Source organism: Tamandua tetradactyla, chromosome 25 (assembly GCF_023851605.1).
Source record: "Tamandua tetradactyla isolate mTamTet1 chromosome 25, mTamTet1.pri, whole genome shotgun sequence".
NCBI lineage: Eukaryota > Metazoa > Chordata > Mammalia > Pilosa > Myrmecophagidae > Tamandua > Tamandua tetradactyla.
The window spans coordinates 29,500,095-29,522,227 of NC_135351.1; the positions used below are offsets into that span (position 1 = coordinate 29,500,095).

Below are 22,133 nucleotides of genomic sequence, written 5' to 3' on the forward strand. Positions count from 1 at the left end.
TCTGTTTTTTGTTTCGTTTTGTTTAGGGCACCCTACAGGTCTCTAGGATATGCGATTTCCTGCCCTACCTTAACCAAGCCTCCATTTTTGGTGGTTGACTTTGTCAAGACACATAACATTATGGATAAAAGATCCACTAGGAAAAGAGATATAACCTTGTTTTGGGGAGAGGAGATAATATTTCTAAAAATGCTTTGTAAAGCATTGAGAAATTGACAGATGTGAAGTGATTTTGAATTCTGAACAAGACATCTTTGAAAGAACATATCAAAAGACCTTGCTTTATATTTGAGTTCAGGAACTTAAATAAACAAGTTGTCACCCTCTGTTCCTTACTTATAAAATGAGAGTATTATTAAAATAAAATCTATGATTTTTTTGTAAAAACAGATGCAATAACAATAAAAGTTAAACAAGCATTTTGGATGGGTTTAAAATTCATGAAATTATTATGGATATTATGAGGTAAGTTTTCTCATTAATCATTACAGATAATGAATGCAAGCTTTTTGAAGTAATATATAAGATTCAGAAATAATGAAAATATTTACAATGAGTGGAGAAAGCACTGTTCCATGAAACTAGGTTTTGTGCTGTTAAAACAAAATCTGATGCCCTAATCACTAAATTTAAAAAGTGTGTATTGATGCTCTCGAAATAAAAGCAATTTCAAAATTACATGAGCCTGCTCTATTTAGGATAAAGTTACAATAGTTATAATAATGTAATAGTATCTTTATATTTAAATTTAAATATACATGGTTATAATGTTAAAGAATATTAATGATTGCATTAATTAATGATTCTTAAACTTGTGTGGGTGAATTAGTTTCATGGCTGGTATGCCAAATTACCACTAACACAGATTTCTTATTTTCAGTTGTGTGTATCAGAAATGGGACGCGAATGATACCAAGGAGCTAAAGTCAAGGTGTCAGCAGGGCTGCATTCTTTCTGGAGGCTCTAGAACTTCTTCATGCCATAGAGGCCACCAGTATTCCTTGGCATATGGTCTCCTGCTTCCAAATCCAAAGCCAGTGATCTGGAGCCAATTCCTTCTCATGCTGCCTTCTCTCTGGTTCTTTAGGTTCCCTCTTCCGCTTTTAAAGACCTTTGTGCTTACACTGGTCACTGTGGGAAAATCAGAGAAAATCTCTATAGTTAAAGGCAGTTGATTAGCAAACAGAATTCCACCTGTAAACTCAATTCCCCTTTGCCCTGTAACCAAATACAATCACAGGCCCTGGGGATTGGGGTGTGAGGCCTACATGGGGTAGCATTATTTTGCTTTCCACAGTGGGTCTCAGAATTTTTTTAGAATTCGAAGAAAGATATGTACATTCTATTCTAGAAGGGGTGGAAGGCCATATGGGCACATTATGCAAATAACTTCAGGGGGTTCATGTGCTCCCCTTGTTTAGGTATCTGAGAAAGAAAACAAAACTTGACCATTTATATAATAGCTTTCACATATCAGCTAGGCATAATTTTCATTCTCTTAAATGTTTCTTGTTGCTTAGTTCTTAGACTGTTTCATTTGCTTGTTTATGTCATCGTTGTGTGCTCTATTTCATGCCTGAATGTGAATTAAGTGTGGGAGTATTGTTATTCATGACTTAAAAATAATATAGAATAGTACCTTTTTTTACTGGATTCAAATTCACATACATTATGAGCATTTCCTCCACATAACATGCCATTCATAGCTGGGGGCAAAAGCTTATGTTGTAGTTGCAAGAAGTGCAACTTTTAAGTAATTTTACATTATCTTCATAGAATAGGACAGTGGTAGTGTTAACTAGGAGCTTACGTCAACCAATTGTTCAAACAGTATATTTTTGCCTGCAAGAAAAGCAAACTTGCTTCTTTCCTGGGCTGCTAGAAGAAACCACCAGACGTTGTGTTATCCTACCTGAGGGCTAATCCTCAATTAGGTACCTTGGAGGATACTCACTGCTACTGTTTGGGATCATCCTAGTGTCAACCACTGTTTTTATCTTTTTTATAGGACCAATAATTGGCCGTGGATATGTAGCCAGTAACTATTCTTTTAGTCTAAGTGAGCAGTATCTAACGCGCACCTGTTTATTTTGCTTTCAAATTGGTGTTCACAGCTCTTAAATTGAAAAAGTGGGTGGCTCTGAAAAGAGCCTTTAAGTATAAAGCTTACTCGTCAAGTTTACTTGGCGCTGGTGTACTTGGTGACGGCCTTGGTGCCCTCGGACACGGCGTGCTTGGCCAGCTCCCCGGGCAGCAGCAGGCGGACGGCCGTCTGGATCTCCCTGGAGGTGATGGTCGAGCGCTTGTTGTAATGCGCCAGGCGCGACGCCTCGCCCGCGATGCGCTCGAAGATGTCGTTGACGAACGAGTTCATGATGCCCATGGCCTTGGACGAGATGCCGGTGTCGGGGTGGACCTGCTTCAGCACCTTGTACACGTACACCGAGTAGCTCTCCTTGCGGCTGCGCTTGCGCTTCTTGCCGTCCTTCTTCTGCGCCTTGGTCACCGCCTTCTTGGAGCCCTTCTTTGGGGCCGGGGCGGACTTGGCGGGCTCAGGCATGATGATGAAAACTACAAACACAGGAAAAAATGTCAACTTACAGTGGCTACTTCCGCTTAGGCGCTTGTATTTTATAAGACTTCTATGCAAATAAAGGCTTAAAGAGTATCGTGATCTGATTTGATAATATGTTACTGGACAGGAAATATGCAAATTAGATGTATTATATCTCCTTTTTTATTGGTTGTCTCGTCAAGATTATTTTTAACCAATCAGTCTGGCGTAGTAGTCGTCCAATCCAGCATTAAAATGGATTTCTTAAGTCTCCTTTCAGCGCATTTCTTTTTTGCCTTGTTTAAGGGCTGTAAAGCTTGCTATCTATAAGTGGCATGTCTGGACGCGGCAAGCAGGGCGGCAAGGCGCGCGCCAAGGCCAAAACTCGCTCTTCCCGGGCGGGCCTGCAGTTCCCGGTGGGCCGTGTGCACCGCCTGCTCCGCAAGGGCAACTACGCCGAGCGGGTCGGGGCCGGCGCCCCGGTGTACCTGGCGGCGGTGCTGGAGTACCTGACGGCCGAGATCCTGGAGCTGGCGGGCAACGCGGCTCGCGACAACAAGAAGACCCGCATCATCCCGCGCCATCTGCAGCTGGCCATTCGCAACGACGAGGAGCTCAATAAGCTGCTGGGTCGCGTGACTATCGCGCAGGGCGGCGTCCTGCCCAACATTCAGGCCGTACTGCTGCCCAAGAAGACCGAGAGCCACCACAAGGCCAAGGGCAAGTGAGACGCCTAGTAAGTAGCCTACCCATAATTTCTCCGAAATGCAAAGGTTCTTTTCAGAGCCACCTATTTCTTCTAAAAAGCGCTGAAAAACATCTGAAGTTGATGGCTGGATCGTTAACTATCCTCCCGTCATTTAATATAACAGGTTTCCCTTCATCTGTCTTAGCCTTCAAACTTAAAAGTGAAAATTGCGAGTTTCCGTTCTTCCCCCAATATGCATCAGTTTATATTTAAAGCTGTTGATCATGTTTTATGTTCCATGAAAAATATTTTAGGAAAATTAGTGAAACCTGGCATCCCAATTTGCTGAAGCAACGATGGGAAATATTACTATGTGGCGAGAAAAGAGCTTCTAAATCTGTTTAAACTAGGACTTTCTATATAAGACTACATGTAAATGGCAGTAATCCACTTTAGGGTATCAGTACGTTTATACATTTTATTGTATATGTGGTGCGCATATACAAATACACGCATGCATGTGTGTAATTATTCATACACTATATTCAGATAAATTTGCACTCAAACGCCTAGAAACGAGTGAAAGAAATGAGAAGAAAAAAGAATTGATCGATCATATTTCAGGGTGGGCTTTGCAAATATTAGGTACAATGGCATTCCTGCCAGTGGGAGTTTTAAATTCAGTTGGCTATTTCTCTTTCTAGTAAAACTCAATAAACCCTGTACACTAAAATCAATCCTAAATGAAAGCTCACTTTTTTTGTTTTGTTTTGTTTTTTTTATTAATTAATGGAAAAAAGAAATTAACCCAACATTTAGAAATCATACCATTCTACATATGCAATCAGTAATTCTTAACATCATCACATAGATGCATGATGAAAGCTCACTTTTATGGACTAAATTTATTAAGTACATTGCTAAATAATATTTGGCTATCCAATCAATCTTTAAAGGAAATCTAATCAATTTTTGGGGAGCAATCAGAAGACCATTACATCACTGAGCTGACATATGAAGAGGACTGACCTGCTCCTGTAAATAAGATCAGAAACCACAGTATTATTACTGTCCTATCACTTTCCATCTCTACTTGGTTCTAGGCTTATGCAAACCAAACCAGGAGTAAGGCTCTGAGCAAGCAGCTAGCCGGTTTACATGACCAGGGACAGCAGCCACCAGCTTACTTGCTGCATCTGTGGTGGGGGCGTAAACCAAGGCGATTGTTAACTCTGAATTGAAATAAGGCTCTTTTCACAGGCACTCATTTTATTTGCTGTTATTGCTTTCACTTATTTTAACTTCCCTATTGAAAAGCTCTTCTCAGGAATTTTTTGGTCCAGAATTAGAAGTTCACAGAATCGTGTTCTGACAAAGGACCTTGTGTGTGGTTCATATAAGATATATAATGGTGTGTACTTTTCCGTTATTTCATTTTAGGAAATCTTCACTTCTTACTATCCAGACTGCTTCAAATTGGAAAGTGCATTTGTGGGGAGGAGGTGCAGAATAGCTCCCAGGTATTTATCAAAAGGAAGGAAGGTTTCCTACCATGCAGTTTTATAGCCAAATATGAAATGTGTTTGCAAATGAAGGGTCTTTGGAGAAAGAAAAGGACAGGAAATTTACTTCTTAGGAGTTGTGGTGACCCACTGAGATGCAAATCTTCATAATGGGCTTTCAGTCCACTGGGTAGGCTTCAATTTCCTAAAACTATAAATACAGCCAGGACTTCCCACATGGAGAAATTGATCTTTCTTGCCATTCCCTTACTGAAATATCAAAATGTAAGTTAACAATAAACAAATATATGATGAATCCATTTCAAATATATAATTAATCAGTCAGTGAACCAGGAGGAAGATAAAGCTGATTCAAAGGAATATAGGAGGTTACCAAGAATATGCAGTTTGTGAAAGAAAAAAGATTGAAAGAAGATCAAAAGGCCAAATTTACACCAAAAGAATTAGTGATTCAACATGGTGCTGCAATAAGGGGATAATCACATGGGAAAAGAATGAAATGTGCCCCACCACACAGCATGTGTATGTGTCTGTGTGTGTGTATACATATGTGTGTGTGTGTGTGTGTGTATTTTGGGGGGGGTTCTTTTCTAGCAGACTAAGACAATTTTCATCTGTAGAGGACAAAAAGTATTGCAAATTAGCAATATCCAACAAGTTAACAGCTAATTTCACAGATACTGTATTCTAATAAATAGAAGTTAAACAGAAATGTATTCCTCTAGAATATTAAAGACACATGGGCAGGCCTGTTAGAATACTCTCATATGACAATGAAAGGATAAGAAGTCATCTTTTTACCTCAATTCCAAGTTCTGCATATTTATTAAAAGTTTTCAAAACTGTCCTAAACTAATTACACTTATATTTTACTTAAAAATATTAGTCTTGTCTACTTTATATGTAATTGTGAATACCAACTTTGAAATTTGCTAGTTTAGTGCCCTTGGTAAAATGCAAAGCACAATACAAACATACCTAACAAGGTCTTTGAGGCTCAGTTTCCCCATTCTAACTAATATGGATAATAATTACCTGCCTAAACCAATTCCACTCAGCAAGCATTTCCTGAGCCCTACAAAATGCCAGACAAGTGCAAAATTTTGGAGTTACCAAACAGAAGAGTCCAAATTCCCAAATCCAAGGAGCTCATCATCTAATGGAGTCTATTTACAAAATCTTTTCATTTCCTTTTTGTCAACAACTCTTTTATTTTTCTTTAAAGGGGTAAGAAATAAGACGTTTGTTTAGTAAGAACCTGAAGAAAGGTCTCTTAAATTTTAAATAATTCCAAAAAAAGGTTAGACTAGAAAAGAAAAAAAGAAACATACTGTATGAAGGGCCTCTCCGATAATAAATACAAAGCCAGCTGTTAAAATACAGAGTCAGATGATACTTTCATAAAACACTTGCAGGATTAAAAACTATTGTCTTTTTTCTAAGGGAAAAGGGCATTTTTATTTTTCTCTGCCAAATGAACTGTCACTTTTCCAGGGTCAATAAACTTGGCATTTTCACAGTACATAGAACAGAAGAACTAATATTAAAACAACTTCCATGTTATGTTGCATATACCTTTGGGGGAGATGAAAAGAACTTTAAACAGCATATACCTATGGAGCTTAATCTTAGAAATGAAATGCCCTGAATCTTTCAACTACAACTATGCATATGTAAAATCACTGTATTTACATAATGATTTTGTAAATATTAAATGCAACTCTGTAAAAAAACAAAAAAAAAAGAAAGAAAGAAGAGTTAATCATGAATTACAACGCAAGATGTTATCCAAATATTCAAGCGTCTGGGTTACAAGTAACTACTGTTCCAAAGATTTCAGACCCTAACACAAGATAAGAGTTTGCCCAGTTCACTGACAAGACCGGGTGCAAGTATTTAAGAAGTGTTACATTTTTCAAGAAACTTACTTTTATGGGTAGGCTCTACTGTCAACTTGGCCAACTCCTTATGCCCAGTTGTCTGGTCAGGTAAGCGCTGACCTGACTTTTGCTGCAAGAATATTTCGTTGATTTCTTCTGTGGCTGAAATAATTTGCATCTCTAAACTATAAATTAACAAGTAAAGTCATGAAGTCCTATTCCAGTAATTAGTTAATAAACAGTGAGAAAACTAACTACAATTACCCGTAGCCCATAGGAGGCCTCTAATCCTTTTTAATAATGAAATTCAGATGATCCGTGGATATGATGGAGGCCAACAGTTAATCTATCAATTTAATGTAATCATGTAATTTTAGCTTTATCTTCCAAATTCAAAAATTTACACATAAGATTATGAATGGAATTAACGGTAAATCCAGGCTGCAAAATACTAGATTGAGAGATTTAAGAACCTTTGGGAGGGAATCAGTCTGAGGTGGAAGATGGGATTTCTTCAAGTAGGTACACTAGAACTCAACTATTCAGTGTATTGACCATTCGACCTAAATTTTACCTTTTGAAGTGGAGATTAACATGCCCAATCTAGAAATGAAAAAGCTAATGCTAAGAGAAAGCAGCTAACATCCTGAAACAGGTATTGGACCTTAAGATGGGAGATGTAGGGTTGGGTATACATGCTTAGCTTCAACAAAACCCCAGACCTCAAGTTCGTGTTAAAAAACTGAATTTCAGTTCTTTCTTGGCTTTCCTGGAGAATTTTCCCATCTTCACAGATCGTTACCTTGACTTAAAATGTATAAAAATGGCCTTTTTGGTAGAGCCACGAGAAAGCCAGCAGATGCCGCCATGTTTGCCATGTGCCCTTCCAGCTGAGAGAGAAATGTTGAACATCACTGGCCTTCTTGAACCAAGGTGTCTTTCCCCGGCTGCATTATATTGGACATTTCTATAGACTTGTTTTAATTGGGAAATTTTCTCGGCCTTAGAACTGAAACTAGCAACTTATTAAATTCCCCTTGTTAAAAGCCATTCTGTTTCTGGTATATTGCATTCGGCAGCTAGCAAACTAGAACAGATTTTGGTACAGGAAAGTGGGGTGCTGCTGCTGCAGTTTGCAAATACCAAACATGTTGGAAAGACTTTTTTAATGGATAAGGAGAAGATTCTGGAAGAGTTGTGAGAAGCTTGATAGAGAAGGCCTAAAATGCTTTGAAGAGACTGTTGGTAGAAATGTGGACTCTAAAGATAATTTTGATAAGGCCTTAGACAGAAATGAGGCATGTGTTTTTGCAAACTGGAAGGAAGGTGATACTTGTTTTAAAATGGCAGATAATCTGGCAAAATTGACTAGTGGCTTTGGCTGGAAGGCAGATTTTAAAAGCCATGAACTTGGATATTTAGCAGAAGAGATCTTCAAATTAAATGTCAAAGGTGTAGCCTACTTTCTCCTCACAGCTTATAGTGAAATGCGACAGGAGAGAGATAAGCTGAAAACTGAACTCTTGGGTACAAAGAAACCAGAAATTGAAGATCTGGAAAATTCTGGGCTTCCAGAAACGGAGACCCCAGAAAATAGTGCTCCATGTGAGAATTTGACCAGAAGTGGAACCAGTCAGCCATTTCGGAGAAAGTCAGGATCGGACATGGAGTTATCCAGGAAGGATTTGTGGAAACTCCTTATGTCTGATGGGCATGATCCAAGGCTACTGCATAGAAAGCCAACGAGAGTGCTGTGGGACCTATATAAACAGAGCTGCTGCCAATCTGGCCTGAGGGGTTCAGAGAAGGGGCATATTGGAGGAAAAATAACTTCAGAGACAAAACCATGGAGACTGAGGTCTGAAGTCAAGAAGCCTTGGGCCAGGAGAGCGGACCCACCCAAGCCTGTGGAGAGGGTGAGTTGGCCCCAAAGGCAGAGAATGGGCCTTCCCCCTCGTTGCAGTGGAAGAGTCATGCTGCCTCAGGTCTTGGAGAGGGTGAAGCACATTCCTTGGGGTTTAGGGATAGCCTGGCTTCCACCACATGGAGGGGTTGAGTGTATGCCCCAGAGATGGCAGAGAGCCCGGGAGCAGTCCCGATGCTTGCAGAGGGTGGAGCCGAATAAAAGGTGGTCTCCCCAAAATCTCCCAAAGTTGCGTTTGGAGAGAGACAGGTCTCTGTGTAGGCCCTTGGAAAGGGTGGGACTGCCGCTTTCAGAAGCCCTGAGGATAAATGAGTCTCAGAGTTTGAAATCTAATGGACTTTGCCATGGGGGTTTTCAAAACCTCATGGGTTCAGTGATCCCTGTGTTCCTTCCTCCCTATGGAAATGTGTATATGTATTCTATGAATGTTCCTCCTTTGTAGGCAGCAAATAACTTGTATGAGTGTTCGAAGGTCCAAAGCAAATGGAGAGAATTTTGCCTTAGAACAGACCATGCCTGTAACTGACTTGAGATTTTATACTGTCTCGAATTTGGTACTTCATTTGTATTGCTACTGAGACGTTTTAGGTTTTCTGATATTGCTATGGAATGACTGTATTTTGAATTTGGAAACAGCATGTCTTTTTGGGGTCCAAAGAGTGGAATGTGCTGGTCTGAATCTGTGGTGGAACCCAGAAAAGCCATGCCCTTTGATCCTCCTTCAATATTGCTGGGTGAGAGCATTTTGATTGTTTTCATGAAAATGTGACCCACCCAATTGGGGGTGGTAACTTTTGATTAGATGATTTCTGTGGAGGTGTGTCTCCACCCACCAAAGGTAGAGTTGCTTGCTGGAATCCTTTAAAAGAGGAAACATTTTGGAGAGAGTCCCTTTTTGGTAGAGCCACGTGAAAGCCAGCAGAAGCCGCCATGTTCACCATGTGCCCTTCCAGCTGAGAGAGAAACGTTGAACGTCGTTGGCCTTCTTGAACCAAAGTATCGTTCCCCGGATGCCTTAAATTGGATATGTCTATGGACTTGTTTTAATTGGGACATTTTCTCGGCCTTGGAACTGTAAACTAGCAACTCATTAAATTCCCCCTTTTAAAAGTCATTCTGTTTCTGGTATATTGCATTCAGCAGCTAGCAGACTAGAACAGTGAGGTTGTGTTTGTTGGTTATTTTTCTCTAGGGAGCAGTGAAAATTGTCTAAAATTGAGAGTGCTGATGATTGTACCACTAAGTGAGGATAATGTGAGACATAGGGTGATGACTTTGGACATTATACATGATGCCTAATAGATTGAGATGGCTGAAGGATACACTGACTGGGAAGTAGAGTGGTGAACTGTGGTGTATACATATGTTTGAATATTGTGCTGCTACAGAAAAGAACAAAGTCATGAGAATGCAATGACGTGATTGAACCTGTTGGACACGATATGATGCAAAATAAGGCAAAAACAAAAGAGCAAATATTGTATGATCTCATTTAGAAAATATTTATAAGAAAATTGGGCCTAGATTGAAGCTCTTACAGCAATCACATTTAGCCCGGAGCTGTAATTGTTATTTTTAGATTTTGAGAGGTTGTTCAATGTATGTATAACCTGGTATTTCCCTGGAACTTTGAGTACCTGTGTAACGTAAGACCTAGAGTAGCAGTTCTGAAGGTCTGCAAGTCAGCATTGCCACATACAACTGTTAAATTGAAAAAGAAATCAGGCTTCAGAAATAAAAACGAAGCCAATCATGTACAGACTAAGGTAAATCAGAATAAGGGGTAAGGATGACATTGTCGGAATTTTAAAAACTTCACTTACTCTATAAGGCCAAAGGAAGAGAGATTTATGTTCTCCAAAACCTAAAATTTCTGTAGCACATAATCTTTCCATTTTTCTGTATCTCTTAATTATTCATGTCTTCTGAAAGGAGCATATGCTGTAGCACATAATCTAACTCAACTTGTCTCAATAAAGCATTTAAACAACCCAAACACATGGGGCCCAGAATGGAAATGAAAGGCTGTAATTCTGTATAGCCTAATGTAATGCCCAGATACATCTCAAAATATGTTGAGCAGATAAGTGAAAAGGATTGGCAAAGTCCCTTAAGGGATGGGAGGAAAAAAATGGAACTAATAAACTTTACCTCCAGGAAAACCCTTGATACTATCTCAAACATTAAGGATATGCCAAGCCCTTGATCTTGAGGCTTGCTCTTGTGAAGCTTATTTATGTAGTGGAGAAGCTAAGTCTCCTTATAGTTAATAGAGTTAACTTAATTAGAGTTATGTCCAGAGGACCTCTTTTGTGGCCTCTTTCTCTAAACCCAAATCTGCAAGTAAAATCATTATCCTCCCCGCTAGGTGGGACATTACATCCAGGGGTGAAAGTCTCCCTGGCAACGTGAGATATGACTCCCAGGGATGAGCCCAGTTGTGGCACCATGGCATGTACAATGTCTCCCTGACCAAACGGGGGTAAAGAATTGTAACAAATAAGGGCTGAGAGAGTTCAAATAAAGTTGAAAGACTACCCTGGAGGCTACTCTTAGGCAAGCTTCAGCTAGATATTGCTGTGTGTCATGGTTTGCCAAACCCCAACCAAAACCATTCCTGCCAACCCTAAAGAACACCTAGGACTTTATCTGAGACTCTACAAAGTTTCCATGCACTATGATTACTTTCCAGAAACCTACAACCTCTGGTTCCTATACCAGATAAATCCCGAAAGCCAGAGGGGCCAGTTTCTCCAGAATATCAACTAACATCCCACTATCCCATATTATCAACAGCCCTTTCCAACATGAAAAAGTTAGAATGGGCATAGCTCAAATACCCTGAAGTATTGGGAAAAAGATCAAAGAAGAAGGTGGAGTTATAACAGAAAAGATAGAAGTATATCTAGGAGTAACAAATGAGTATGATGGCTGAATCATTATATTGATATTTCTTTTAGTCTCCAGTGTCTTGAAGCAGCTAAAAGGAAAAAATCTAAACTTATGGAACTATAACCCATATCATAACCCATATCAAACTCTGAATCTGTTCTATAACTAATTGTTGTGGTGTGCTGTGAAATTTATTGCTTTTTGTACATATTATTTTTCACGATTAAAAAATTCCAGAATAAATAAAAAGTGCTTATGGACTAAAAAAAAAAAATGTATAAAAATGTTTCTCCGGGAGGGGAGATGCAAAAGACTTTACATTTCATACATGGCGTTTAATCTGCAAGGGAAGGTATAATTTTGGTGGATGATTTATTTGCCTTAAGGTGTGCAGATATGTAAAATAATTCAAATATATAAAATGTGTGTTAGCGTATTAGGCGCGGTTAATTCAGTCCGTTGATAAACAAGTGTAGTTTCTTTGTTTTGTTGTTGTTGTTTGTTTGTTTTTTAATGTCTTTACAAGATTTGTTGCAGAGAATTGAGGAAATAAGCAAGGAACCACAGTGCTTTGTCTCTTCCCCACCTCGGTCTCACAGACCCGCGCAAAGCATTTGTGGGCGGGGATAAAATCGCACCGCACGCCTCCTACCACCTCCCGCTGCCTTCATGGTTTTCAAAAAGGTCCGCACAAGGGTTATAAAAGAGACTCTCGCCTTACTGAAGCTTTAGCGCTGCAGTTACTTTGTAGCTGTCTTCTTATTTTTTCCTCTTCTATATTCTAGCTAGTAATAATGTCTGGTCGCGGCAAAGGCGGGAAGGGTCTTGGCAAGGGTGGTGCTAAGCGCCACCGCAAGGTTCTGCGCGACAACATCCAGGGTATCACCAAGCCCGCCATCCGGCGTCTGGCCCGGCGTGGCGGCGTGAAGCGCATCTCCGGCCTCATCTACGAGGAGACCCGCGGGGTACTGAAGGTGTTTCTGGAGAACGTGATCCGCGACGCCGTCACCTACACCGAGCACGCCAAGCGCAAGACGGTCACCGCCATGGACGTGGTGTACGCGCTCAAGCGCCAGGGCCGCACCCTTTACGGCTTCGGCGGCTAGGCCACACAACTTAACGGGTATGGCAGCAAAACTAAAGGCCCTTTTTAGGGCCGACCATCAGTTCACTCAAAAGAGTTGACGGTACCTTTTGTGTAGTGCTGTTTAATCGGGAACTCGTGGCGGGATTTGCTTGTGTAAGTAAAACCTTTGTGTCTTCAAGGTAGATAAGTTAAAAATGCACGTTCTGAGGCTTTACCTCCGTGATAATACAAAATAAACTTAAATACAAAACAAGTTATGCACCCAGTACATGACTAGGTTACAGGTACAGGCACAGGGCCTGCCATACTCAAGGACGTAGGATCACACCAGGGTGAACTTCAAGTCGGGATAATAGTGGAAACCTTAGGACTCTTGTCCACACCAGTTTAGCCCTCAGGAAAACGATTAAAAAACTCCTCTTTTTATTGGCTAGAAAAACGAAAGTGCAGCAAATCCAATATATTGTTTTACGCTACTTTAAGTTACTATACTTTCATTCACTAAGAAAAACTCCGCATAAAACGTTCTTTTTTTGTTTTGAAAGTGAATGGAAGCCCTCGCATTTGGACGAAAAATCTTAGTAAAAATATCCAGTTATCAAGGTGAATCCATTTCTGATTCTAGCTCTGTTTATTTTGTCACAAGTTATGCAGGATACCTTGGGTTTCTCTGGCAATATGGTATTGTAAATAAATATTCTCATAAGATTCTCAATCGCCAAAGTCTTCTCCGAGGTTCCACATCACAAACGTGTTCTTGACAGTTTTGACCTTAGAGCTGGGCTGACATATTCCAAACATGTACGACAGTGAAACGTACAGTAGCGTTGAATTTTCCCAGAAAAGAGGCAAACCTGATTTGAAAGAGCCAAGACCCAAGACAGGATTTTGCTGCACGAACCCTGGATGATATACAAATTTATATAAATTTAAACAGCGTATCCTAGAAGGTCTGTCTTCAGTTAATTAGGAATATCTTTTAAAATAATCAAATCAAGAATGAAGCAGGGATTACACAAAGGGAATAAGACCCGGATGAGGGGGGAGGTGAGGGCAGTGGGGACAAGACGGGTTTTGAAATGTGAAAACAAGCCATTTTTCCTTTTCAAGCACATTCTGTTTTTTATATCCAAACAAGATAAAATCCCAAGAATATTAAAGTGAACTGTATCTGTGGGACATGCTTATGTGTGTGAAGTATTTTCAAAACGAACAGTAATTTTAAAAATTATTTGTTTAATGGACCGAGGTAGGTTAAATTAACGAATCAGACACATCAAACGGATAAACCAATCGTAACTGTTCCAAGCACTTCCGGGTATAGCAACCGATGACTCACTGGGGTTTGCCTACAATCCAATCAGAGTGAGTCTGTTCTTTTATAAATAGCGGGCGAAGGCGCTCGTTTTGTCAACCGAGTTACCGACGACAAAATGGCCCGTACGAAGCAGACTGCCCGCAAGTCCACGGGCGGCAAAGCGCCGCGCAAGCAGCTGGCCACCAAGGCTGCCCGCAAGAGCGCGCCGGCCACGGGCGGCGTGAAGAAGCCGCACCGCTACCGGCCCGGCACCGTGGCGCTGCGCGAGATCCGCCGCTACCAGAAGTCCACCGAGCTGCTGATCCGCAAGTTGCCGTTCCAGCGGCTGGTGCGCGAGATCGCGCAGGACTTCAAGACCGACCTGCGCTTCCAGAGCTCGGCGGTGATGGCGCTGCAGGAGGCGTGCGAGGCCTACCTGGTGGGGCTGTTCGAGGACACCAACCTGTGCGCCATCCACGCCAAGCGCGTCACCATCATGCCCAAGGACATCCAGCTCGCCCGCCGCATCCGCGGGGAGAGGGCCTAGAATTTACTTTTTCAAGGGCCAATTCTTCTAAAGCAAAGGCTCTTTTCAGAGCCACCCACTTGATCCTCAAAAGTAGCTGTAAGTTCATTATCCGGTCCATCCAATCAACGCTCATTCCCTAACTCTAAAAGGTAAACTAATCTTACCATGTGCAGGAATTTTGTGGGGAAGGAACTTTACCTTCCGAGGGAGAACGTGGCGGAAATATGCATGTGCGGGTTTCCCTTTGGTTCTCTAGGTTAGGCGGTCTGAGGTGGTAGTATTTGAAATTGAGGCAGGTTTTGGTTTTCCTGTTGCTTTTTATTACATACAAAGCAAGTTAGGCGTTAACTGAGTTACGATGTCAGAAGTTGGGGCTTACCTGTCAGCTCATTCCCTAATAGAGTCTGCAGTCGTTTGCGACACTTGGGAGTTTGCTAGAAAATGTAGACTCGGGTCCCACCTAGATCTACTAATTCAGAGTCCTCAGCGTTTCAACTCTACTCAGGTGATTCTCGTGAATTGTTACTTGGTGTAGTTCAAAGCACTTTCTTTTTATGGTGCTTTTGAAATCTTCCAAAGGAATCTGGACTCTGCAAAAGAATTTTCTGTAAATTAAAAGTACACACCTCAAAATCATAAAGTTGTTTTCTTTATATGTCTCAACATTGCACACTAGTTACTTAGATAACTAGGGTCCATTCAGAATCAGTCAGTGGGTGGGCCCTGGTTGTAGTACTTTTTAAAACTTTTAAGGTCCTTCCAACAGGCAGCAAGGATTGAGACACTGCTAAATAAGTGCCCAACCAGTAATTCCTGTTTGATTCCAGACTTAGCAAGAAAAAACACTGATCTTCACAGAATTTTCTGGCTTTCTGTTACAAATTAAAATGGTTCCTGACTTTTCTAACAATTTCTGAGTGCAAGGCTTATGACCATATGAGCTTTTCAGGTCAGCTACAAACACCATCCTAGGCTTCTTGGCAGATAGCCTGAGAATATCTCACTGTCTAAACATTGGGCCTTTCCATACAGAGTAGCTGAAGGACCTCTCAGTATGCAGTTTATCTTTCTCCATGGCCTTTTAAGCAATTTGTCATTTTTATGAAATTTTTATTATGGAAAATCTCAGAATATGTAAAAGTAGAGATAATAGTATAGACCCTGTGTTCTCACCCAGCCTCACCGTCAACACTGGCCAAGTATGCTTTATCTATCTCCCTTCCACCCCGAAACTTGAGTCAATCATATCATTTTGTCTCTCGTTATTTTAATACACATCTCCCATTTTTAAAACTTAATTATGAATATTCCCCCAACAAACAGCAATATTTCTTTCATACTGATGTATTTTAAATTTGATTTACTCCACAAAAATCTGTTGAGAGTTTACAGTGTGCCAGTGTTCGTCGGGAATACAACTGGAAAACAAAAAAGACAAAATGCACTCATAATTTACACTGAACTCTGCGTAGGCAGATAATAGACTAGATAAAATATGTGGTTTATTAGATGATGAGGAGAAAAGTAAAGCAAGAATAAGGAGTATCATGGAGAGTTGAAATTTAGATAAGATGACCTGTAAAAAGTACATTAGGAGATAATCAGCAAAAACCTGAAAGAGGTGAGAACACAAGCTGCATGGATGTCTACAAAGAGGTGGGAGAGTGCTTAAGTGCTAGAATGATTGTTGAGCAAGGGATTACAGCAGATGAAGGTAAGAAGCAAAGAAAACCAGATTGTCCAGAATCTTGTAGGTCACTGTAAGGTATTACTTGGCTTTTGTTGAGAGATGGAAGGCCTTGGCAGGAGTTGAAAGAGGAGTATGTGTCTGTCTCATTCAACAGGTCCTGTTTTACTTTTAGGAATCCTCGTTTATGTTCCTGTATGACAATTAGGGCCCAGTTTGCTGTCTGTTTTGTATTTTTCAGACCTTAAAAATAGCAGACTTAAAGCTTTTCATAGACAGGGAGAAAAGAGAAAACCTATATATATTCATAATGTGGTACTTCCGTTAACTTGTTTTTTGGCCACAGGTGAATTTACTCTTAGGATTAGAAACTTGAATATCTTCAGGGATTTCAGTAACAGATCTCCTGGTTTGAATTCAAGCTCTGCAGCACTCTCAAGTCATTGTTATGTCATTTGCCAATTAGAGATGTTAACAATTCCTGCCTTGGGAACTGTCTAGATGGTTAGAGGATTCCAAATTTCAATAGTTTGAAAATCCATAGTTTAGTGTCTACCAGCAGGCACTGATCTAAGGACTTTACATGGATTATTTAATTTAATTCTTTAGGGGCTGGGGGTGGTTTACTTTCCTAGACTGCTCCAAAGAAATACTATGAAATGGGTTGGCTTACACAATGAGAATTTATTAGTTTGCAACTTTGAGGTGGAGAAAATGTCTAAATGAAGACATCATCAAGGCAATGCGTTCTTCCTGAAGAACAGCTGCCAAGGATCCTTGTCTCCTGTGCCTCTTGTCAAGGTAGATGGGGTTGATATGAATCAACTGGTGGGCTCTCTGCCCAATGCATATAATAGCCAATCTATGACACTAGGGTCTCAAAGGGGAGAAAACATCTATTGCTACAGGAAGCAAGGAGGACAGATGGCTTATCTGCTTAAAATCTGTCTCTCTAAACTGCAGTAACTGATAGTTTTTAGTATCGAAATATGGGCAGGTTTTAGGATGAGTACAATGATTTCAGATGACAAACATAGAAATGATCTAATTATTGACCATGAACAAACTGATTACATGCTAGTCATAGAAGGTATGTAAGAAAGTGGTGGCCTTAATATGATGATGGGTTTGTTTTTAGTATTATAGTGATGTATAGGTCACTTAGAGGTTAAAATCTAAGCTACCCTGCATTTTGGTTAGATCTAGCTTCAGTTATCAAGATAACTTTGGAATTGGGTTGGATTAGTTCTAGGCTGACCTAAGGACCTTCGTTGATAAACATTAAGGGCATTGGTGATCACAAGACTTCCAAGTTGAAAAACTGGATAAAATGGGTACAAATGAGGGTCAATCACAAGGTTTTTACAATAACAAGTCCATTATAAAGGCTATACAATCACTATCAGAGATCAAGGCAATTAATGGGTTTCAGATATTTTACTCTGCTACAGAAAACAAAAACAAATATTTGTGTAATTAAGCAACCACAATCATCCCTTAAGCCCCAATTTCTCGGTTTCAATAGATGAGCAAAAGTGGGGTTCTACCAACCTTGGAGTTTCCATAAATAGTGGGGGTGTTCCCTTTCCTTGCCCTTTCTCCTTTCTTCAGCATGGAATGTGGACCCGATCACTTCACTGGAGCAAATATTTTGGACTACAAGGTGCAAGTATTGTGTGGGAAGTTACTGTAATGCAATGGTAGCCTCCAAATACACAACTTTTTTGGCCATTCCCAAGGTCATGGAATAGAAATGCTCACAGGCTAATTTACGATACCCAAGCTTCGTGGTTTATTTAACTTTATTGAACAGACTTAAAATAAATGGTGAGAAGCAGGGGGAAAGAGTTGGGACAGGTTAACACATCCCAGATACGTTGCAAATAGAATGGTCACACTACCCGCCTTCTTGGTTACACAGTGTTTCTATGTGCTGTCTTTCTATGCATATCAGTCATTCCCACTCAGAGTATGGTTTTGAGAATGTGACATGATGGTGGTAAGCAAAGAGGCTTAGTAGATAAAAGGTACTTAGGACAACACAAAATACTCTGCTGAAGAGAAGCAAAGACAACTACAACCATCAAAATAGTTCACCAATGACATCTTGAATAGCCAGGCCTTTTATGCACGTGTTTGCCACAGAAGGCAAATGAGGTCAAAAAGGGAGTCATCAATGGGTGATCGATTTATGATCTCATAAATGTTCAGTGCCTCATAAATATCTGGTGTCTAAGAAACATTTGACACTACATGATTTTTGTATCTCTGTGTGTAACACACAGCACTGTACTGACTTTACATCAAATATATCTAACAGGCCACTAACCATCTACACTGAACACAACCTTTTGTCTAAATATCACAAACTCCTTACGTATATACTTAACGTTTATCAGAAGTTTCATCCATCCTACTTGTTGTTCTGGGTCCACGGTAGGAGAATTCAATGGCAGAATATATTTCAGAGTATTTTCATATAATAGAGCAAATACACATTATGCAAAGATGTGTTCCTAAAGTATAGTGAAGCACCTTCATGAGAGAGATAAGCTTAAATTTTGCATAACCAGTGACTATTTTAGGTTGTCTGTCACTTGTGGGAGGGGTTAATACTAACACACTGGTGTACACTGAAGAAACTTTAACTAAAAAAAAAACCTTGAGAGGAATACTGGGAACGGTTTACTGTTATATTATTTCTTCCTAGATTTTAGATCCTGTATCTTCGTAAGACATTGCATGGGGACTCCCATGAAAGACCTAATGATGAGACATGGCCGAATGAGAATATAAATTTATGGACCCTATTCTTAACTGCAGTCCAGCAATTCAGACTAGAATTCTGCATATTTTTGTGTTTTTGATTCTCTGTCTCATTCACACACATACATACACAATATTCATGTTAACTTTTAATGGGAAATAGACATTGTTATTGTATTTTTGTTTTCTCTCCTCTGTTATGAAAATTCCTTTGACAATCTAACAAATTTTCTGTGGATCATACCCTCAAAAAGGCAAAATTCAATCTGGTCTTAAAGTCCATTTTGCTGGCTTCCTTTCTTGCCATCATCTCTCCTGCTCCATACTCCCTCCAGAACTGCCTGAAGGGAACTTTAAAATTCAAGATTAAAATAACTCAGTTTTTGGCAATGTTCTCCTGAACTCAGTGCTTAATCAAGGTGGTTAAAAAAACAAACAAACAAACAAAAAACACATGGCTTTAATTTTTAGACTGTAAGCCCTGTGACAAGGGAATTTTTACTCTGCTCATTCTTTCCGTAATAACTACCAGTTCGCGAAGTTTAAAACTCTCAAAAACTAGTAACTAAATCCTTAAACCCTAATCCATTCACCTCAGACCTGGAATGTTTCAAGATAACTCACCCCTCCCATCATCACCCCCTACCCTCCATGTTCCACCCTCCACCACCCTCTTCCACCCTCCTCCACCACCCTCCACCCTCCACCCTCCTCCACCCTCCACCCTCCTCCACCCTCCACCCTCCTCCACCCCCCACCCCCCTCCACCCTCCGCCCCCCTCCACCACCCTCCTCCACCCTCCACCCCCCTCCACCCTCCACCCTCCACCCCCCTCCACCCTCCTCCACCCTCCTCCACCCTCCTCCACCCTCCAGACTCACACTCACGACCCAGAAGAGAAAAATATATGCAGGATGGAAATTGCATATTAGTTTTAAGTAAAAGTGACGAACAGTTGTAATGCTGTGGAGGGAATTACAAGATTATCTCTGAAGTTTCAAAACATCTTCAGCTTTAAAGAAAGATTTATCTTTTGATTGATTCTAAGATCTGCCCAATCCTGTTCTCTGACAACCACCACACTACCCAGTATAGAAACCAGTACTACTCAGTTAAAGCTCTTTTTTGAAACTGTGTGGCTCTTAAAAGAGCCTTTGGGATCATGCCTAAAAACCTTGGCGGGTTTACTTGGAGCTGGTGTACTTGGTGACGGCCTTGGTACCCTCGGACACAGCGTGCTTGGCCAGCTCCCCGGGAAGCAGCAGGCGCACGGCCGTCTGGATCTCCCTGGAGGTGATGGTCGAGCGCTTGTTGTAATGCGCCAGGCGCGACGCCTCGCCCGCGATGCGCTCGAAGATGTCGTTGACGAACGAGTTCATGATGCCCATGGCCTTGGACGAAATGCCGGTGTCGGGGTGGACCTGCTTCAGCACTTTGTACACGTACACCGAGTAGCTCTCCTTGCGGCTGCGTTTGCGCTTCTTGCCATCCTTCTTCTGCGCCTTGGTCACCGCCTTCTTGGAGCCCTTCTTCGGAGCAGGGGCCGACTTAGCGGGTTCAGGCATAATCCCGATAGGAGAAGATACAAACAAAAGCTTCTAAGTAAACAGAAAAAAAGTAATAGGTCGCCGGCTAAGCAGTCTACATTTATACGGCTTCTATGCAAATAAAGGCTCACTTTTTCTCAATTCCTGATTGGAGCTTGTCAAGGTGTAATGCAAATGAGGTGAAATCAAATCTACTTTTTGATTGGCTGTTTGGGTGGCTATGAAGTACCCGAAAGAAGTTTTCATTTTAAAAAATTAAAAATTTTAACTTCCTACCAACCTGCCTCTCTAAATACAGACTTACGCAGGGATTGATATAAATCTGTGACTAGTTTCTAATTAAGTTGTAGTTTACTATGTTTAAAATGATCTATGACGAACTAGTTTTACGGAAGAGAATATAGAAATTAGCTAAATATTGAAGTGTTTTGAAAATTATATCATTAGCATTCCAAGTTTGGTCCGATCAAAGTCGGCCACATTCTTACACAAAGGACTTAAACTTTATTAAGAATAAGAAAATTAGCACATTTGAAAACACTATTGAGATTTTAAATGTTCTCGACGATTATTCTCTGGGAACGATGAGAGTGCTAGTTGGAGAGTTCGGGGGTATGAAATAGGGCACTTTACATTGACAAAACTTGACTTTTAAGCTAGAAGCTTTCAATTGTAGGAGACAAAACGACGAATTAGGTTCAAACGCGAACTAATTTAAATGGTCCCAGCGCTGCGGAACGATCCAAGCTTCTTTTTCTCTTAAACAGCGAATAGCTAAAACACAAGTGAATAAATAAAGGAAGATTCATGTAAGACATGCAAATCTAATACAGAATGATAAAGGGTAAAAACTAAACGGGGAGAAAATCAAACTCAAGGTTTTCTAAAATACAATATTGTAGCCAATCAGAAGGCGTATCGAGTTACTTAATTCTTGGCGCGGAATTTGAAGATACGAACCAATCAGGAGGACTTCGCCTTTATAAATAGAAGCAATAGCAATCGTCTTGCCATTCCACAGCTTTTGTCGTGACTTTGCAATGGCTCGTACCAAGCAAACGGCTCGCAAGTCCACGGGCGGCAAGGCGCCGCGCAAGCAGCTGGCCACCAAGGCTGCCCGCAAGAGCGCGCCGGCCACGGGCGGCGTGAAGAAGCCGCACCGCTACCGGCCCGGCACCGTGGCGCTGCGCGAGATCCGCCGCTACCAGAAGTCCACCGAGCTGCTGATCCGCAAGCTGCCGTTCCAGCGGCTGGTGCGCGAGATCGCGCAGGACTTCAAGACCGACCTGCGCTTCCAGAGCTCGGCGGTGATGGCGCTGCAGGAGGCGTGCGAGGCCTACCTGGTGGGACTCTTCGAGGACACCAACCTGTGCGCCATCCACGCCAAGCGCGTCACCATCATGCCCAAGGACATCCAGCTCGCTCGCCGCATCCGTGGGGAGAGGGCGTAAATTTTACTTAAGCGCTAGCTTTAAACCCAAAGGCTCTTTTCAGAGCCACCTCCAATTTCAGCTTGAAAAGTTGTACCACGGGTGCTGGAAAGCTTGTTTGTAAGCGAGCGATGGGGTAGTAGCGGGTGTCGGCGGCGTGAAATGGCAGAGCGCTGTAGTCGTTGAGCTTCACTACCTATTCCCTCAGGACCCTAGATCTCTTTGGGGTGGGTTTACTTGTTAGTTCTGGCATCTTATACCGTTTCATCTTTACATGCTGTAAAGCTCGAGTGTGTGAAGTTGTCCTCTGATTCGAAGAAATGTAGCG

At 41.2% G+C, this 22,133-nt stretch overlaps 6 protein-coding genes across 6 annotated transcripts; 4 read left to right on the top strand and 2 right to left on the bottom strand.

The window, feature by feature from the left end:
- Positions 1-440: 440 nt before the first annotated feature.
- On the bottom strand, positions 441-2,617 carry LOC143669223 (histone H2B type 1-K). The gene is made up of 2 exons (XM_077143850.1): positions 2,171-2,617; positions 441-1,131 (listed from the first exon to the last, which is right to left on the bottom strand). The coding sequence occupies exon 1, from the start codon at positions 2,558-2,560 to the stop codon at positions 2,180-2,182; it is 381 nt and encodes a 126-aa protein (XP_076999965.1). The 5' UTR covers positions 2,561-2,617; the 3' UTR covers positions 441-1,131; positions 2,171-2,179.
- Positions 2,618-2,793: 176 nt separating this feature from the next.
- On the top strand, positions 2,794-3,989 carry LOC143669222 (histone H2A type 1-E). Its single transcript, XM_077143849.1, has one exon. It carries the CDS (start codon positions 2,890-2,892, stop codon positions 3,280-3,282), a length of 393 nt encoding a protein of 130 aa, XP_076999964.1. The 5' UTR covers positions 2,794-2,889; the 3' UTR covers positions 3,283-3,989.
- Positions 3,990-12,188: 8,199 nt separating this feature from the next.
- On the top strand, positions 12,189-12,624 carry LOC143668925 (histone H4). Its single transcript, XM_077143544.1, has one exon. The coding sequence runs from the start codon at positions 12,256-12,258 to the stop codon at positions 12,565-12,567; it is 312 nt and encodes a 103-aa protein (XP_076999659.1). The 5' UTR covers positions 12,189-12,255; the 3' UTR covers positions 12,568-12,624.
- Positions 12,625-13,923: 1,299 nt separating this feature from the next.
- LOC143668928 (histone H3.1) lies at positions 13,924-14,856 on the top strand. Its single transcript, XM_077143549.1, has one exon. It carries the CDS (start codon positions 13,982-13,984, stop codon positions 14,390-14,392), a length of 411 nt encoding a protein of 136 aa, XP_076999664.1. The 5' UTR covers positions 13,924-13,981; the 3' UTR covers positions 14,393-14,856.
- A 4,915-nt stretch (positions 14,857-19,771) lies between these two features.
- On the bottom strand, positions 19,772-20,433 carry LOC143668929 (histone H2B type 1-C/E/F/G/I). Its single transcript, XM_077143550.1, has one exon. The coding sequence runs from the start codon at positions 20,391-20,393 to the stop codon at positions 20,013-20,015; it is 381 nt and encodes a 126-aa protein (XP_076999665.1). The 5' UTR covers positions 20,394-20,433; the 3' UTR covers positions 19,772-20,012.
- Positions 20,434-21,398: 965 nt separating this feature from the next.
- On the top strand, positions 21,399-21,857 carry LOC143668930 (histone H3.1). The gene has a single exon (XM_077143551.1). The coding sequence runs from the start codon at positions 21,416-21,418 to the stop codon at positions 21,824-21,826; it is 411 nt and encodes a 136-aa protein (XP_076999666.1). The 5' UTR covers positions 21,399-21,415; the 3' UTR covers positions 21,827-21,857.
- Positions 21,858-22,133: the final 276 nt, after the last annotated feature.

Excerpts from the sequence above, each read along its gene's own strand:
- LOC143668928 (XM_077143549.1), top strand. The coding sequence starts at position 13,982 with ATGGCCCGTACGAAGCAGACTGCCCGCAAGTCCACGGGCGGCAAAGCG.
- LOC143669223 (XM_077143850.1), bottom strand. The coding sequence starts at position 2,560 with ATGCCTGAGCCCGCCAAGTCCGCCCCGGCCCCAAAGAAGGGCTCCAAG.
- LOC143668930 (XM_077143551.1), top strand. The coding sequence starts at position 21,416 with ATGGCTCGTACCAAGCAAACGGCTCGCAAGTCCACGGGCGGCAAGGCG.
- LOC143668925 (XM_077143544.1), top strand. The coding sequence starts at position 12,256 with ATGTCTGGTCGCGGCAAAGGCGGGAAGGGTCTTGGCAAGGGTGGTGCT.
- LOC143669222 (XM_077143849.1), top strand. The coding sequence starts at position 2,890 with ATGTCTGGACGCGGCAAGCAGGGCGGCAAGGCGCGCGCCAAGGCCAAA.
- LOC143668929 (XM_077143550.1), bottom strand. The coding sequence starts at position 20,393 with ATGCCTGAACCCGCTAAGTCGGCCCCTGCTCCGAAGAAGGGCTCCAAG.